The sequence below is a fragment of the Elgaria multicarinata genome, chromosome 10 (genome assembly GCF_023053635.1).
Source record: "Elgaria multicarinata webbii isolate HBS135686 ecotype San Diego chromosome 10, rElgMul1.1.pri, whole genome shotgun sequence".
Classification (NCBI taxonomy): domain Eukaryota; kingdom Metazoa; phylum Chordata; class Lepidosauria; order Squamata; family Anguidae; genus Elgaria; species Elgaria multicarinata.
The window spans coordinates 73,854,843-73,874,417 of NC_086180.1; the positions used below are offsets into that span (position 1 = coordinate 73,854,843).

Sequence of the window (19,575 nt, forward strand, 5' to 3'; positions counted from 1 at the left end):
CATTAATACACAATGGATGGATGGAAATAGAGAGAGAAAATTACATGCCTTTCAACTACTAGGGCACACTAGAGAGAATACTGTAATGATTTTGAGGGTTTGAAGGCAATGCCCCATTTACATGAAGGCACTGCCAGTTCATACCCTGACATGGGCCGTTTCTACACCTGACTTTTTATCCCCAGGATCGTCCCTGGATCATCCCTGAGCATCCAAATGACACACAGGGGATCCCAGGAGCAGGCAAGGACAATTCCTCCATTTTCCTGGGATAACCCTTAGGCGTAGAAAGGGCCATGGTCACCACAGCCATTCCTCATTCAGTCAGAGAAATTCAAGACCGACCAAGGGAAGAATTTCTGCACAGCTTTTTAATTTGTGTTTTAATATAAATGTTCTTAAATATGCAGCCTTTCCTTATGAACAGAATAATTGTTGTGACCATCTTATGAAACCCCATCTTACTGTGCAATATGTCACACTGAATTAAAAAATATATATTTTTTTTGAGATAACTATTCTGGTAATATACTGTCTTCTGTCTTTCTCCGTGTCATTCATATATTGTTGTTTTTTATTACACTCATATTATTATCATTTGTATAGCATTATATTGTCAAAGATTTTCATCATCTGAAATCACAACGTGTGTACTCAATTTCTATCACTCCATATGCATGTTTCTCCCAACTGCCACCTCTTTCCCACATTGCACCTCTACACCCATGAATGCATCTATTCTTCATTGGCCATCTTTCTTCTATCAATATGGCATTCAATACCGTTTGAATAGTATCCTTCTCAGAGTTTAGCTACTATGGAAGGTGGAGGGAATGCTTTGCAGTGGCTCTGGTCCCATTTGGCAGAATATTCCAAGAAGGTAGTGCCGGGAAATTACTGCTTGGCTCCTATGGAGTTCCTCAGGGGTCTATTTTGTCCTCTTTGCTGTTTAATATCTACTTGAAGCTGCTGGGAAAGGTCATTGGGGGAGCTGGAGTTTGGTCTCATCACTACGCTGATGACCTTCAGCTTTGTCTCTCTTTTTCCGCTGATGCCAAAGAAATTGTAGAAATCATAAACTTTTCCTTGGTTACAGTAATGGTTTGAATGTGGTTAACAAGCTGAGGCTCAGTCCTGACAAAAGAGATGTCTTAAAAGTCAGTAATCAGTCTAATTTGGGATTAGAAGTACAACCTATTCTGGATGGGGTTGCCGTCCCTCCGAAGGGTCAGGTATGCATTTGGGGGGGGGGGGCGTGCACCTGATTTCAGGTGTGTGCCTACATACTCAGGAGGCAACCGGGGTCAGAATGGCTTTTGCTGAGCTATGGCTAGTGTGCCAGTTGTGCCCCTTTCCGGAGAATATTGATGTAGCAACACTGGTACATGGCTTAATTACTTCCTGTTTAGATTACTGAAAATTGCTGTACATGTGACTGCCTGTGGAGGGTGTTCAGAAACTGCAGTTGATGCAAAATGCAATAGCAAGGTTGCTTTCAGTTGTACGCTTTATAGACCACAGTTCCCTCATACATCAGTTTATTTTATTATTATTTTATTTATTTATTACATTTATATCCAGCCTTTTTTCCTCCAAGGAACCCAAGGCGGCGTACATAATCCTCCTCTTCCTCCTCTCTTTTTATCCTCACAACAACAACCCTGTGAGGTAGGTTGGGCTGAGAGTCTGTAACTGGCCCAAAATCACCTAGTGGGTTTCCATGGCTGAGTGGGGACTAGAACCTGGATCTCCCGACTCCCAGTCCAACACTTTAGCCACTACACCACACTGGCTACTGGCTTTAATACAGGGCCAATTCAAAGTGCTGGTTCTTACCTATAAAGTTCTAAAGGGCTTGAAACCAGGATATCTGAAAGACAGCCTCCTCCCATATGAACCTGCCCATACCTTATGTTCTTCATCTGAGGCCCTGTTCCATGTCCCACCACCGAAAGAGGTAAGAATGCAGGAATCTGTGTCTGCGGGAATGCAACACAGGACTTTTTCTGTGGCAGCACCCCAATTATTGAATTCCCTTCCTAGGAAAGATTAGCTTCTTCATTATTTAGTTCCAGTGGGCTGTAAAGGCATTCCTGTTCCACTATAGTGTTTGTTGGTTTTTGATCTTAATCTTCAGAAGTGTTTTCAGTGCTCTGTGTTCAATCTTTGTTGCATTTTAAATTGTTCTCATATATGTTTTGCACACTACCTTGAGGGTTTTATGATTAAAAGGCAGTCTATAAATATCTAAACCAACAAATATCTCTATATTAGGTCCCTCACAGCCTGGACAGTCACTTGGTGTGTTGGATCCAGAGTTTGCTTCTGCTAGTGGTAGCATCCCTGAACAAAGTTCTACTCAGAACATTCCTGCAAGCAGAAAGGGGAGGCAGTGAGATTGTAACCAATTTCCCCCTCTTCCTTCAGCCACTAAAGCCATCTACTATACTGTTCAAGAGGATCGCCAAACGCTCTGGGGCACATGGGGTGAGTGGGGGCGAGGGGCTCCAGGAGAAGACGAAAATGGATGAAAATGGCTTCTTCCCCCATTTCACTATGGGATTCCTTTCCAGGATCACAGCCCTTCTGTCTGCAGGAAGCAATGTCTAGACCAAACCTGATATTTTACCAAGCTTAAGATTCTAGTTTTCAGTCAGCCAAGTGCTAGAGCAACAGTCAGCTGCTTCATCCCTTGACCTATATGCCTTCAAGGGGACAGCTTCTCCAAACAAGCATGAGACACCATGGTAGCAGCTTCAAGCTGAGGAGGCTTCATAAGACATCAACTGGTTTTAGTAACTATTCACTGTATTAACATAAAATGGCTTGTATATTGCAAATGCCTCATAAATGCTCACTGTAAATTGGGAGCAGCTAAATAATCCAATAAAACTGGTGATTAGGAACCAAGAAGCCCACAGATTAATAAAATATAGAGCAACGTTTTAAAATATAAAACACCTCACTAAAATGGTCTCACCTGGCTGGATGTTCTCTCTGATGATGGTTACATGATCATCTCTGTCTGGTCTTGTGTGTTCATGCCAAAATCCGATCACATGACCCAGCTCATGAACAACAATTCCGAATTTATCACAGTTCTTGCCGATAGAAATTGCCTGAGGACCATTACCCCTTCGGCCTACATAAGAGCAGCAGCTGTAATTTAGGACAAGAACACATAGAATCTTCATTGAAAATTGTTCACTGCCAAAAAGCTGCTGGGACTTGTATTCTAGTGTTTGGGGGGAAATTTAGTTGTTCTGCAGTCTGGTAGGACAGATTAAAATTAGTTTAGAAAAAAAAAGCAAATGTTTAACTGGAAACATTTAATATATTTTATTCTTAGAGGAGTGTTTTCTGTATGATTATGTATGTGTATGTATATATTTAAGCAACACTTGTTATTACAGCAGGTATACATAAAAAAGATGAGGTCCCTGAGGAGGTCAATGCCAAAACGGAGCATGATCCTGTTACTAAAAGCATAAGAGGACTGCAAAAGGACAGCATTTCTGAGAAAGGCAGTACAATAGCGTGAGATTCAATTCCACCCAGCCCCAGCCCATTCTTTATCATTTTGCTTTGGGCTGCAGATACATTTATGTATGTTTAATACCTGGATATTTGAAAACAATGATTTTATATTTATAGGGAGATACACTATGGAATAATTTCGATGTTTCCTCTGAACTTGCTCTAACTTAATGCCAAACTAGATGTGTTATCATATGAGAACAGCTTAGGAATTTTACTATATTAAGTGTATATGTATAATTAACTATATATACATAACCATATAACGAAGAAAAAAAAAAGATTGGTGATAAAATATCTGAGGGAGTATGCATGTTGTTGTTTTAAAATAATATTAGCAGCTATTGGTGGGGTCCTACTGGAGTATGGTTCTGAGGAGTTGGGGGAACTTCTTTCTCACATTTTTTTGCCAGTTGAAATTATCTTGAAGTTGGTATTTGTTCCACGGGGAAACATTATTTATATATTTACAATGTTTATATACCGCGGTGAACAAAGAGAATAAAAGAATAAAACCAGAATAAAAACACAATACATTTTAGAAAGAAACCGTATGTCATCTTTAGTTGCACTCTTAGTTCAGATATATTTCTTAAAGGGCTTAAAAGGCTAGGGTGTTAGGAGGTGAAAGATTTGGCTTGTGACACAGAAACTCTAGTTTACATCATTCTTGAAAAATGCATACGTAATACCCCTGAGCTCATCTTTACCACACCACAAACTGCAATCAGAATAAAATCTTGGCTTAAATACAATGACTTAGCTAATACAAATCTCCCTTCATGTCAACGGATCTGATATTTCAAATTCTTACAGTTAGAATCACAGCTTAAATTGAGTGAATTAAATACATGCAATACGTGTTTACTTAATATATTATGCAAGCATGATTCCTTGAGATATAAATAGAATATTTTTAGCACAGAGCCCCTCAAGTCTGCCTAAAAACATCCTCCATAAAAACCCTGTTTGCAGAACAAGATTTGTTTAAGATAATGGACCACTAAACAGAGTTCTTTGCATAAAGGCAGGTCTTACATGACTTTATATGAGATTTAAATCCCTGGAAGACAGTTAAACATATGAGCAGCTTCTGACCTATTTCAGCAATCCACTGCTTTTTAAGGTCATGTAGGTCACATTGGAGTAAAAACAAAAAATACCAATCATCTAGGGGATGTGATGCAAAACATTTGAATGATGAGCACTACATATAAGGAAAATTATTTTTTTGAAAAACAAAAATTAATCATTCTAAGTCTGTACTACATATAATCCCTTATTCCCATCTGCTCTATACCAGTATCTCCACCTGCTTCCTTGCACGTGTCTTGCCATTCTCTGTAGAACACCAATAAGTAGCTATGTAAAACTCTCATGGCCCTGAAAATCATAATTCGTAAAAAGCTATTGGGGCGGCTGGGAGATGTTAAACATGCAATTTACTCAGAATGTTATTACTAGTTACTCTATATTTCCTATATTAGTACAAACAGCTACACAAATCTACAGCAAAAGCTCCAGTTTAGTCTTAAATAGTAACTAACCCTACAATTTTGTTCAGGATAAAGTCTAAGGATTCTTTGTGCTTTCAAATTGATGTGCACTTGCAACCTCCACTAATAGTTTTCGTTTTAATTAACTTGCTTAAGATATACATAAATAACTTGCCACATAGTATGTCCCATTCTTTTTATAATATCTAGGTTCTGACAATTAATACATACAAAGGAATAAAAACATATATACTAAAATACCACAATTTGCTAAATCAAGGCCAGTTCATGTTTAACTCCTACAGAAGGTTAAAATCTTGCTTAAACAAATTTGTCTCTGAAAGGCAAATCAATATGAGCAATGGTGACACCCCTGCCCCCCGGAAGGGAATTCCACAGAACTAGAGCCACACTTTATAAAGTCCCAGCTCCTTGCTCCTACTAGTATTACATCACAGGGAATTTGGCATCCAGTGCAGAACTTCCTATTATCTTAATAGGCAGGCAGGCTCATATGAGGAGAGTTGCTCCTTAGTTATGCTGGACCATCCATTTAAAGCTTTAAAGGCTAAGACTAGCCCTTTGACTTGTGCCCAGCGCTATGGAAACCAGTGCAGTTCCCACAACGTGTCACATCCACATGGTTTCTCATTCTAGTTATTAGGTGGGCTGCCATATTTATTGCTAGCTACAGGTTCTGAATCTGTTTAACGACACCCCAAAAGTACAACACTTTATATAGATGTTGAACCATATAGAGCTTAAGCAGATCCCTGCAGCAGCCCAAAGGATAAACAGCAATCCCCCAGAGCATACAAAAGTATAAATGGAGTTACATTACTGTAGAAAACGAAAGATTAATATACAGCTGTCCATGGCAATTTGTTAATGCTAATCATACTTAATGGATTTTAAGTGTTTCACACAGATAACAATGGCCCCGTTCAGACAACACGCTAAACCATGCTGCTTAACCACAAAATGGTTAATGGAATGCATTAACCATTTTGGTTAAGCAGCATGGTTTAGCGTGTTGTCTGAATAGGGCCTATGTGATGTACTTTGAAAGAAAACAGCAATCAGTAACAACTGGATCTTAAAATAACAGTCATAGTATCGAATACAACAGGATCATTGGGAGTCATTGCTTTGAATGGTTTGTCAAATACATGAATGACTAAGTGCACGGAAAACACTAAGACAATAGCATTGACTCAAAGGGTCAGGAATACCAAAAAGGAAAAAAAGAGAAAAGTGATACATCAAAAGAATGCAATTATTTGTATCACTATCATGAACACATATGCTAGGTGTACTTGGCCGAAAGCCAACAATCTCTCAACGGTAGGATTGCTTGGCCTCCTCCACAAACTGTGCCAAAGGCTGACTTTCAAGATCTTGATCTCTTTAATCTTTATTGCACCAGACAGCAGTTAAAGGTACTATTTATGAACCCCTAATTCTGTTTAATCTTTCTGGCTGATCAATAATGGCAAGTAAAATGTAGTAAATGACAGTCTGAGAGAAACAGAGGTGATCTGGTCATGATGTTAAACATGCTCTTTGACTGATAATGATAATTCTTCATGCCTTTGAGAGTTAGATCATAAAGATATACATTAAGCTGATTAGAGGAGTTTGAAATCAGAACCAGGTCAAGTGCCTAGTGTTTATTTAGGCAACTGGACAGTAAAAGTTGGGTTAGTTTAACTATGCAATCCTATACATGTCAACTCTGAAGTAAGCCTCACTGAGTTCAATGGGACTTACTGCCAGGTAAGGGAGTATAAGATTGCACCTAAAGCAACTTATAAAATTATAATGGCAATTGCATGCAGTTCATACCACTTCTTGTGAAAATTATAACATCACAAAATACTTCCATCCCTTGTTGCCAGTCCTAGTTGCAAGGCATAATAATTCACAACAGAAAAGTAATTGAGTTGGTCATTTAATTAATGACAGCTTGCAGCTTGCCTTTCACTCAAAAATTGGAAGAAAATGTTCTTTTGCAGCAGGCCAAATATTGTGTTAATATTGTGCAAACATTTCTTTACTATTACCCTATATTCTGAAATTCAGAAATAACTTTGCTACTGTATATAACAAACATTTTAAGATTATCTCTGAAATATACAGACTTTTGCTGTCAAAGGCAATGAATAATTACTCTCAGTGATCATTATGGATGGGCTGAGACCATTGTTGAAATGTTTGCCTAGACTGCAACTCCTAGACTATTCAAAAGAATACCCACTTGCCTTTAAGGGCTCAAAGACCACACTACATCTTGTATTCTCCTGAGCAAGGGACCTGGATGTAAAGAACTATGAGATTAGTTCCGTATGCCCAAGAGGTTTCTGAAACAGCTAGCTCCTTGTATTACATGACAAATCTCTTGAAACTGTGGGGAGTAGAACAGCAATTGTGTGACATGGCACTGCTTTTCCCATTCAAAGTAGGGAAAGCCATAAATCTCACCAGGCATGCAAAGAAGACTGAGTTTCAGGACCTTTGGATTGCGGCCAGGAGCAATATATCCAATGTACACGTGCTGTGCTTTACAGTGTAGGGTAGTTGCACTGATAACAATTGTGAGTGCCACTATTGTACACTAGTTTTGCCACACATGCACACCGCATTGCAAGATGTCATCATGCATGAATCCTTTTGTTGCCAGCAATATCTGCTGTAAATATACATGCCATGTGCAATGCAATTGCAGAGGAAAAAGTTCATTTGTGCTGGTTTTGTCAAGGTTTAGAGATTGTTACGAAAATGCATAACAGAGCTAGTAAGCATACACCACAAGGGGGCTTGGGAGTTACACTTTCAACAGAATTTACTCCCATACTTATACGTTTACAATAGTGATAAATGTGCTTTGACCCCACTAACAATTTCTCCCAATAAAGTTATATCTTTAATTACTGAAGGTTAAAAGACAGAAGGGGGTTACATATAGCAATGATTACGAATCAGAAATTTGTGGGTCTACCAGTTAGGGATACAAAATTCCAAATCAACTCAGGTGTCTACATTCCTTTCAGGTAGCGAGACAGCTTTTTACATGCAGTAGCATGCATGTGCAGAAGCATTCTCAGTGTTGTGGTGAATGGTAAAGTGGAAGCTCCTTGTACACTGCAGTTTTTACTCCCACAGTGAGAGCACTTTTTGAAGAGCACGCTCAATGCCACAGAGGGAAGTTGAACACATGGCGACCGTGAACCACTGAAGAAAAACGGCAGGAGACGAATAAAGATCACGAATAGGAAAAATGTGTGTGCGTGTGTAGGCGAAGAAGAAGAAAAATAGGCTACTGTTGAAGAAAAACGACCAAAAAACTCAGTGAGGCAACAAGCAGAGACATTTCTCCAAGAGCAAAGCTCCTAACTGGCACAATAGTTGGCAGTCGGAAGAGGACTGAGGGGAAAGGTGGGAACCAGTTGGGGTATGTGCAGTAGGACAGTGGGGAAAGGTTTCCGCCCAAACTAAACTACACTCAATCTTCCTGAACGAGGCTCCACACAGGCACCAAGACCATATTTGTGATGCCCAGAAACCACAAAGAAGAACTGCAGTAATTGGGCTTAAATCTACATTCTATCTCCTTTAGTAGATCCTGGACATCTCCGAACACAGCTATATTTTATCTAGTGTGAGATACATAATAAAATGCTTTCCATTGTGTACTATGCACGTTTGCAAAATAGGTGATGTTGCAAATTAATATTCAATACCTAAAAAATAATTCTAAAGCTTTAGGATTTAAAATGTACATACACACGCGCACACGTTTTTGTACGGATAGGTTAGTCTTCCCCGAGAAGCATGTGGGTCATTTCACTTGCTTGAGTCATTGGGAGAGATTTGCTCTACAGGTACCTTTCTGCAATTCATCCTCTCAACTAGGAAGTGAGGCAGGTGGCTACTAGGAGGAGGGCCTTCTCTGCTGTGGCACCCTGGCTGTGGCACGAGCTCCCTAAGGAGGTTCGCCTGGCACCTACACTATATTCTTTCAGATGCCAGGTGAAGACCTTTTGATGCTCTCAGCATTTTAACAGTCTATAAATTAATTTTAACTTCGCTGTTCTAAAATTTTATTTTAAATTTGTATTTCTGCACTGCTGCTGATTTTATCCTGGTTGTGCTTTTATATTGTATTTTATATCATGTTTTTATACTTTGAATGGTTTTAATTTTTGTGAACCGCCCAGAGAGCTCCGGCTATTGGGTGATATAAAAATGCAATAAATAAATAAACAAACAAGCAGTGGCACTCAGTAATCTAGTCCGAATGTGTAAATCTGTGTGCCTTGCAGCTGGGGGCTAGAGCGGACGGCCCTGATCCCTTCCAGTTCTGTGCTTCTATGCATACTACATAAATTCATAAAGCATACATACACCATCATTGTTATACATGTGAGACTGAGATAACATTAAACTTGACCATTTTATTAGCACTACTCCTTATAGGTCTCCAGGGCAACATTCTCAGTCATTTACGACCAATGACGTTTACACCAACTTACCCACAAGGCCTGTATGTAAACACAATGTAACTTTCTTCATCACTTCGCTCAATGAATGTAACGCAGGTATATTTTTCCCAGTGCCGCATGGCCTGCTTGAACATTGCTCGCTGGCTGCCTGGAATCAACATTTGCAATGAATTTTTTTTTAAAAGTATCCTATTTCAGCATTAACTTTAACAGCATTGAAGTTAATTTGATTATTTTGAAATACATGAAACAAGGAATGTGTCAAATGCTACTGAATACTGGATGCAGGTTTGGCACACACAAAAGAGCCAGGAACGAATCGGCTGGTAAATAGCATAAATCTTACAAAGCAAGGACTGCATTTTCAAAATGTACCCTTCTGCACACCCACACACATACAAATCACATGAGGTGAACACGTGTCATTACTTTTTCATTACCTATGTTCAGAAAGAAATGTGTGAGTTATGAGATCTATGCGTCATTCAACCTGTGACCCACCAGGCTAAACACACAGCTACATGTTGAAGCCAAGTATTTGTCAGCACTATCCCTTTTACAGAATATTATTGAGCCCCTGGATTGGTTTGGATTAGGGAGCGATAATTAGTGCAGGCATACTGCATGCTGAGAACACATGCGACTCATTTTTTTTTTAATTGCTGTATCCGGACCTCATTATTGGTCCATTAGGTGCTACTGGTCTGAAAACAGTCTGGCATAATGTCATCTCCATTGTGTATGCAAGAGATGAAAGAGTATGTCGCTGTAAGTGCCAGACCAATATGAAAATGAGGGCAATATGAAATACACTCACAGCACTGGGCTAAGTGACGGGCAGCAGAATGAAAGAAAGGCATGTCGCTTTATAAGAATGTCAAATATAGAGATGTAACTGATTTATTAACCCTGTCCCTCAGGGAAGGCTGTGTGTGTATGTGTTCACATTTCTATGCATTCCTAAAAAAAAGAAAGAAAGAAATTGATAGAGTGCAACTTCAAAGACTGAAGATTCACATAACCATTTCATGTTGATTTACGTGAAAAATAGCTGACGTGACACAAGCTGCAGCAGAATTTGATTGTATTTTAAGCACAATGTACACTGAGACCTGTAAAATAAATAAATAAATTTGGCAGCCCAATCCAACCTTTCTGAACCAGATGTTAGTGGGCTACAACTCCCATCATTCACAGCCACCATGGCCAATATTTGAGGTGATGGGAGTTATAGTTCAACAACATCTGAGGACCTAAGTTTGGGAAAGGCTGACCTTCATCAACAGAATCAGTACTGTATTATGGAAGCCCCCAGGGTCCTCTGATCTGTACAAGTTTGACGAGCACATCTCCTCAAACCCAAATCTTCTCCCAAGCTAGGATAATTTTTTATACATTTCCCAGAGACTAATAGGCAGGGCAAGGAGATAGGAAAGGGCCACAGGATGAAGTAACACTGTGGCTCAGTTCAGACAACATGTTTCTCAATGGTGGTTTTAGAACTCCGTGCTGGAGTTCTTACACCACCATTGAGAAATGTGCTGTCTGGTGAGAAAACTCCACGCAACTGTGAAGTTGTTTTTGGAAAACACTCCACGCAGAATATCCATGCTGTGCAGAGGAGAGTTCCTGCACAACCGTTGTGTTGCGTGTTGTGTGGTGGGCTCTGTGGAGTTTTCTGTTGAGTTGACTTTTCCCACTGGTTACAGAGTTATTTGGCAAGAGTGGAGAAAGGAGGGAGTGCCGCTCCAGGAGAGCCACCAGGATTGGTTTTTTTTCACAGCAATGGCTGATGGGATACCATCAGGAGGACCAGGGGAAGAGAGAGGGCGGAGAAACTATAACTCAAACACCGCATTGACTTTTACTCAACTCCGTAGCCCACACTCTCACAACAGTGAAGTTACAACATGTTGTGTGGGGAGCACCCCTTAAAAACTCAACCGTCGATTGGAGTTTTCACACTGCACTGACTAAAGTGTTGTCTAAACCAAGCCTGTGAGTGGATTTTTATTTTTGGTAGCAAATGGCAACGCAAAGGGTCATTGTCTCTGGTTCTGGAAGAAGACCTGTGCCAACCATACCTCTTTTGTTTTAAAATTAAGCTTCCATTCCTTACAAAATCACTTCTAATTTAAACGTCTCACCAAGACAGGCTAGCTTTTTTATTATTGGAAAGAGGAGATGGCTAATCAGCTATACCTATGATTCAGCACACTTTTTGCAGTACATCTAGATTTATTTCTCTTCCTCCACCACTACTTCCACTCTCAGAGGCTTCACAGCAGAGAAACCAAGGGCTGCTTCTTACAAAATTGATTCGTAATATGGATCCAGGCATGGTTTTTTATGTTACATTTTATCACATTTACTTTAAAATATATTACACCTCTCTGAATACTTGATTACACTGTATGGCTTTCTTCTGGCCAATTTTGTACAATGTCCAATTCAATTATTTCAGTAGAAAGGAATCATCCTGGGGTCACTGGGATGGAATTGCAATTCAAGCTAAAATATCACTTGACCTTAATCTCCACACATTATAATAAAGGTAAAGTTGGGGTAGATTGCAAATAAACACTACTCTTAGTGATACTGAATTCACTACTTTTCATATTATGTTTACTTTTCACCAGACAAAACACTTGTTTAGGAAACTAGATCGAAACCACAATATGCAATAAGATAAATAAAGACAGCTGTATTACCTAGACTTTGTAATATGAACATATTTTAAGTTTTAGTACTGGAAAATATGTTAAGCATAACCGACATTTCACAAAACAGAAGAAAACGAGAGAGGTAATCCATTGCAAGACTTCCAAATCTGATTCATTAAATATATTTTTCTACTAATTTGAAGGACCAATTCCTTCATGGATCTGATAAAAATGCATCCTTTGTCTCTCTTACCAGTGAAATTTCCTCCTATAACATAGGGAATGACACCTCCTGGCCATATTCTTTCTGTGCGTGATGTAGCTGCTCTGGGAAACCTTTTTCTCTCATAGCTCCCTGAGAATGTTAGAGCTGCTTTTCCCTTAGTTATATTAGTTTGTTCAAAACCTGCAATGATATTTACAATCTCAAATGGAACAAAATACTTACAATTTCACTAATGGCATCATTTTCTTCAAAGGTATACGTGGTTCCCCCACCACCACCAAATATATCAAATCCAGTCTTACAATGCAATGAACAAATATGATTTTAAGAAATGCTTAAAACGAAATTTCTAATCCTACAGAGCCGTTTATCATGCAGTTGTGCCACTCAAGTATTCATTGACCTGTTTCTCTATGCAAACTAGATTCAGGTGCTGGCACACTGCAATGGACTGCCTCCTTGCAATGGCAGCTCAGTCCTGTTGCCGATCCTATGAGATTATCTCAATGGGATAATTCTTAGGATATGGTTGCATATCTGGATCTTAATTTACAATGGAAACAAAAACCACTTAAACACAAAAGAAGGCAAATTAAACTATGGCCAGAACTACAATGTGTTACACTGTCAAATCATGTTTCTTAATCCTAGGTGCCATTTCTCCATTGAAAAGCGGTATTAGAAATGGGAAAAAATGCAAGGAAGATGCAGTAAGGAGGAACATTTAACTCTTTTCCTGCACGTACCCATTTCCCCCTGAAATTCCTTCCCCTACTGATTTTCCCACTAACCAGGGTTGCAAATTTAGATGAATAACTATTAGAAACATTTCAGTGATCAACTCACCAAAACACATTATTTCCTGATTGATTAATATTAAGTAATAGTGGTCCTGTTCAGACAACACACTAAACCATGATGGTTAAATGTTTGAGCTAAACATTATGGCTTATTGGGTTGTATAAACCAAGAATTAGTGTGTCGTATGAACCATTCCTAACCATGGTGGTTACATAACCACGGTTTAAACACGCTCACTAACCACTTGCTACAAAAGGGTTAGTGGCCTAACCATGGCTTAGTGTGTTGTCTGAACAGGCCCATTGTGATGGACACCAAGTGAAGCTCTAGTAGTAGTTTTACTTTGCTTCTGTATTTAGTTTTCAGAGCATAAATATAAAATGAGATCTGTCAAACTGTACTTCAGGAAAGTTCTCTTTACCTTCAACAGTTTGTCCATTACTCTTACAGGCTTAGGGGCTTTGCAGTTCCAATGCATACAATGAGTTCCCTAACACAGGAGAGCTTTGCCATTGACCTTAATAAAGAGTTCCAATCTACACATGTTCCTTTGCCCTTGTAGATTGTCTTCCTCCAGTGAACTGAATGAAGCTGACACATTTAAGTGATCTTCGTGCGAACTGAAGTATGCACACACTTGGATTATGATGGGGACACGTTCCCCGTACTGTCATTATTGACACTGAAAAATTAGGATATCTACCGATTGATATACAGTATAATACCTGAGCCAAATCTTCTTATCCTGTCTATAAGTTGATAGAGGGCATCACTTTTTTTTGACATTCCACGCTCGCCAAAGCCACCTTTTAAAAGAAGAAAATTAAGTGAGAAACTACAGGCATACATTTCGCAAATGTGTTTTATTAAAAAATGGGTTGGGAGGAGAATTTTCTGAATGTCAGCAGTTGCTGACAAAAAATGTATCTTTAAGAGTGGTTAAAATTCTTTTGATAATTAACATTCAAATTCTTTTACATATAGAGAATGAAACAAAAATATATTTGTTGTTGAAAGGTTTTTAGCATGCATTCCATATGCATTCCATACTGCTAGCCAGCATAACTTTGGTATCCCAACAATTCACAACAACTACATCATCTAATTACTATTTGAAGGATGCCTCTCCTCCTCTTGACAATCTTAGTACTACGAATGGCAAGCTAGCCCTGCTTTTAGAGAAATGCTATTTTATAAGACTAGTTAAAATATAAGTATCCAGAAACATGAAACAAAATTTAAAAATGCAAGATAGTTTATTTCACTGTAATGTATTTAAATCTCTTAATGTATGAGTGGATTTCAATAACATAGTAAGCCATAAGGATACTTATCAGATACTTGAGTAACTCTAGTACCGATAGCTGAAGAGTTGATGGAGACAAGTCTCAAAAATTAATTACAAAGACAGCTGGACCTTTTATCCTAGTACTCACCATGCCAGTTACAGGGAAAAAGCAGGCGATATATAGATAATATAATATTTATATTTTTTATTTGCTTTCTTTTGACACAAAACTGTGTCTACAGTTGATCAGATGTAAGTATAACCAAAGTCCTAAATTGTGTAGTTAATTTTAAAAAAACATTTAAGGAGCCCTTGGTGACTTCACAAAACAGTATAGCTAATATTTGGGGGGGGGGGAAATACAAAGATCTAGCATTTAACCACTGTTGATGAATTCTATTACAGAAGGAGTGGAAAACACTATTAAAAAAGCTTACGGCACAACCCAATGCACATTTATTCAAATATAAGGCCCACTGAATTCAACAGTATTTAATCCCAAGTAAGCATTCATAGGATGGTTGTCTTGAAAGAGGCCTGGTGACGAAAACAGGTTAGCAATTTCAGAAATCCCCCAGATCCTTTTGACATATAGTCCTCATGTAAGCTTCATAAATGACAACGTTCTAAGGCTCATTATCAAGTGGACAGTTCCATATAAGGCAAGTATGTTGCATGACTGCTCAGTAATCTGCCTAATTATTTGCACTGCACTGTCATATAGTCACAGAAACCCTTGAGAAAAATTTCTCAAATTTTTGCTTAGATTTTAAGAGAATGAGGCGATACTTTAAGACATTCCTTCCCTATGAGCTATTTTGTAAGAATCAGCGTGTGCTACATAGCACACAAACATTCACTGCCCATTGATGCAATCATTTTACAGGATAGGATTTAATTAATGAAACGCACACGCAGTGAAATAAACAGAAAAATTACATGGAAGAGATCAACAAAAATACTCTTCCAATGTCGTCCATGAGAAGTTTGCATTATTTTTAAAAATGTACTGCAAAAATGATTATCTGTTTCATAACGTTGTTTTTATATTATCCTAAATATCTTGGCCACAATTCATTGAGAAGTTCCATTATATGGGACTTTTTGCAGTGCTCTTGAATAGCTCCCCTTCGATGGAACTTGCTAATCAACTGTGCTTCTTGGGTGTGTAATATTTAATTAATACAACAATCCTATATGTGTCCATTCAGAAATAAGTCATTACTGCTACATCATGCACTTCAATGGCATTTACTCTCAGATATGATTGCAGCCTATAGAATGTTAGATTAATATACAAATAAGCTGTATTTTGTTTTTTAAATCAATTATACTTTTTATTTTAAGAATTAAAACTAATACTTTGATTCTTAACTTTTCCACCAATATATCTGTCTACCACTTAAACTAGCATTTTCTGAAATACCATAATCTTGCCTAAAGAAGAATATTCTGCTTTTTCAGGATGTGACCACACATGTTTCCCAAGCGAGACATGAAGGAAGAAAATTAATCTGAGAGATGCTGTATATTGTAAAAGATGACAGGATAATTATAACATAGATTTTCAGATGTCTGTGAATCAAAAGCAGAAAATGCAAACTAAACAAATCAATCACTTATATTCAAGTTTCAAGAGAGGTTATTTGCCTTGCTGTATATATCTGTCAGCAAAATTAGACTCAGAAACAGTTCAAAGCTAATTAAAACTATTTGTTGTGGGGTGGGTGGGTGAAATAACTGAGTCTATTAATTTTAAATCCAGATCTTAAAAAAGATCAAAGATTCTACTACGTAAATTTTAAGAAAAGATAAGCAAATACTGAAGTATTAAAATAGTCTACTCATTACTTTTTTAATTAACAAAGAAGGCAGATTTCAAATACAGACAATACAATGGGTATCTTTCAAAGCCATGCACATGGACAGGGAAGAATCTGGGAGCAACGTGATAATGAGTCATCCGTGGAGTAGGCTATAAGGGCAGGGTTGATATTGCTCTTCCCTCTGCCCTTTGACCTCCCCACCAAATGGTGGCACTGTATCCCGCTTAACTTATCAGGCACTGCCATTTCATGGGGAGGGGCAGGGGGGGAGACGCTCCCCCACCTCCTTCTTGCTATGGCAGTGGCCACGAAGGAAGTCACAACATGCCCACCACTGCAGCAAGAATTCGAAGACAGGTCTCCTCGTCTGTCAGGGGAGGAGATCCGTCCACGGATTCTTGCTATGCCACTGGCAGCAGCACAGAGGAAGACCCATGGGTTTGAGAAAGGTGGGAGAGGGGTCTGTGAGAGATAGGATTGCCATCTTTTGAAGTGGTTAGTGTACCTGTGCTTAACACAGGTTGGTCTATAGTTATTTTTACGTGATCACGTTTATCCTTATACCGTGAATGCTTCACCTGCTGATCTCTGAAGAACAAGTGTTACTAGAAACAAAAAAGCAGGTCAGACTACTTAATCATGGTCAGCTGGCAACCCAGCTAGGACGGGAAAGATATGTAATGCATTTTTTCTAGCAACCTCTCCCAGATGAAGCCTGCTGCTGGAGGAGCTTAGGTTCAGATGTGAATTTTCTAGCCACTGGTCTATTCTGCTAGTACGGTCATCGGCTTGGTAGTCATGTCAAAAACAACAAGTGGGGTTACCCAAACAAGACTTTACGATTCATGTGGTTACAGTAATGGTGACACAATCTTGAACTTCCATAATCTTGAACTGTCCTTCCCACCACTCCCAACTGGGACAGCACTTATATGGTATATTTGGATTTTTAAAAAAACACCACAACAGTAATTGGTGATGTTTCCTAAGAGGAGAGGTAAACAGGCTGGGTATATTTTCTTTAAATTAAACCCCACCAATAATTATCTACATTAGTAATTTTTACAAATTAGTGATGTTTAATTGGTTGCACAGCGTATACAGCTTTCATTTCAATAAACTGGAAGTTTAATTATGCAAGTTCTGAAGAATTTGTCTTTAAGCATCATCATTTTTTCCTACTAAAGGTTTGTTCTTATTTCATTTAACTGGTGGAACAAATAAATCAATTATGAAACGTACAAAAACTTCATTTTGTTGTATTACCCCTAGATAGCAAGAGGAGCTGTAGCTCAAAATGTTCCCTTTGGAAGCAAGGTAGTTTGTTTGGCAAAGATAAGGAATGGATGCAGTGGAGTTCTGAATTAGACTTTCAGTTCATTTTTATAGTCTGCCAACCCAGCCATGACGTAAAGGAAAATACCTGCAACGAATGAGGGAAGCAACCTGCTGTCATTATCACAATGTTCTGGACTTGTATGAAACTGCATTGGTTTAAATGGGGTGGGGTGGGGCAGGGGGAAGGAAAGAGAGAGACTTGCAATGTCGTTGTCCCCAAGAGTGCTTGAGCAAATTTCAGGGATGAGAGGTAAACCTACCCTCAGTGGCAAAATTGTTCTTGGTGTCTGACATTCCAAGGCTTTCTGGTATGGTATTTCCAATGCATTCGGTGGGGGTGGGGGGAAACCTAACATTTTTGTGGTGACATTATTTTAGCCCAGAATACAATACTCTGGAACATTCTTGGGTGGGATGAGCAGGGAGTGAGGGACAGCAGTTGCTAAATGGTGGTTGCTGAAACACTCTCCAGTGCTGACAAAGAAGCTGTGACACACACACACACACAGAGAGAGAGAGAGAGAGAGAGAGAAGAGTGTTCCTCAAACACCCACCTCCACTTAGAACTTTTTAAAATCAATTTCTCAATTTGGGAGACACCCTGTTATCTGAAGAGAGGCCTGAGTATATTGAGGAAGACTCAGGGTGGGAACCCGACCTAGAAAGAGTATTATTATTATTATTATTATTATTATTATTATTATTATTATTATTTATATAGCACCATCAATGTACATGGTGCTGTACAGAGTAAAACAGTAAATAGCAAGACCCTGCCGCACCAAAAGGCATCACTCCGCCGGAGACCCCCACGAGAAAAGATCCCAAAGAGTCAGCAGAGCTGTTGCCTGCCTTTCTCTTCTAATTCTGAAGATTCTTGGCCTCCCTGCCATCCCCAGAAGTAGCAGAAGGCTCCCTAGCTCTGCTGGAGACAGCACCTGAGGAATAGAATGCATCCCCTTTGAGCACCAGCCATTCCTCAGAGGCGGTAGAGCAAGGAATACCAAACCTGATAGCAGGGCCTCATGTGGTTACAAATCTTGCTTGCAGCAATATCCTCCCTGGAGGGCTTTCTATTTGGCCTGAATATACAAGCTCCACAGTGAGCTGTCCGTGGTACTGCTTTCCTGCCAAGCTTCACCAGTCTTCCCCTGCAGGTCTTAAGCCTGGAACAAGACACCACCCCAAAATTCACCCCCTGGTTTTGGTCCCCCCTCCTTCCCCCCCCCACCCCCAATTAGAGAAGAAAGTTTGAAAATTAGAAAATGTGGCTCTGCCTTAGTTACGAATGGAGTAAGAAGAGCAGTCCCTCAACAATGGTCATCTTCTTTCTGTGTTTCTATCTATGATGTCTACTGCAATCAGCAAAGTGGATGCCTGACGTTAATGCTAAAATGCAAGAACGTGTTGATCAAAGACATCAGGAACAAGTAACCTTTGCTGGCTGTAATATCTTGGACTGAAGACAAGCACTACTTGTCACTGAGGCTCATATACCAAACCAAGGAATTACAAATTTCAGTGACATCTCTGCATCTCAAATAAATCTTCAGGTAAACTAGTAGATGGCCAAGGAAATAGATCCAAGTTATTTAGTGCTAAAAAGGGTTATTGGGATGATTCAAATACAGATTTGTAAATTTATTTATTTATTGCATTTATATACCACCCCATAGCCAAAGCTCTCCGGGCGGTTTACAAAGATTTTAAAAAACTGGACATTAAAAATCAATATGCAAAATTTAAAACCATAAAAATATAAAAACAGCTAACATTTAAAACAATTTTTAAACTTTCAGCCAGACCAGGGACAGTTAACAATGTATGCTGTTAAATGCCTGGGAGCAAAGAAAAGTCTTGACCTGGCACCGAAAAGATAACAGTGTTGGTGCCAGGCG

The 19,575-nt window shown here is 39.0% G+C and overlaps 1 protein-coding gene across 1 annotated transcript in view; it reads right to left on the minus strand.

Moving 5' to 3' along the window:
* Window positions 1-19,575, minus strand: part of TLL1 (tolloid like 1) — a 137,069-nt gene that overhangs the window by 50,228 nt on the left and 67,266 nt on the right. Inside the window, exons 3-6 of the mRNA XM_063135415.1 lie at window positions 13,951-14,031; window positions 12,452-12,604; window positions 9,566-9,683; window positions 2,981-3,159 (exon numbers count right to left, since the gene is read on the minus strand). Coding sequence (XP_062991485.1) covers window positions 2,981-3,159; window positions 9,566-9,683; window positions 12,452-12,604; window positions 13,951-14,031 — 531 coding nt within the window. The remainder of the gene's footprint in view (window positions 1-2,980; window positions 3,160-9,565; window positions 9,684-12,451; window positions 12,605-13,950; window positions 14,032-19,575) is intronic.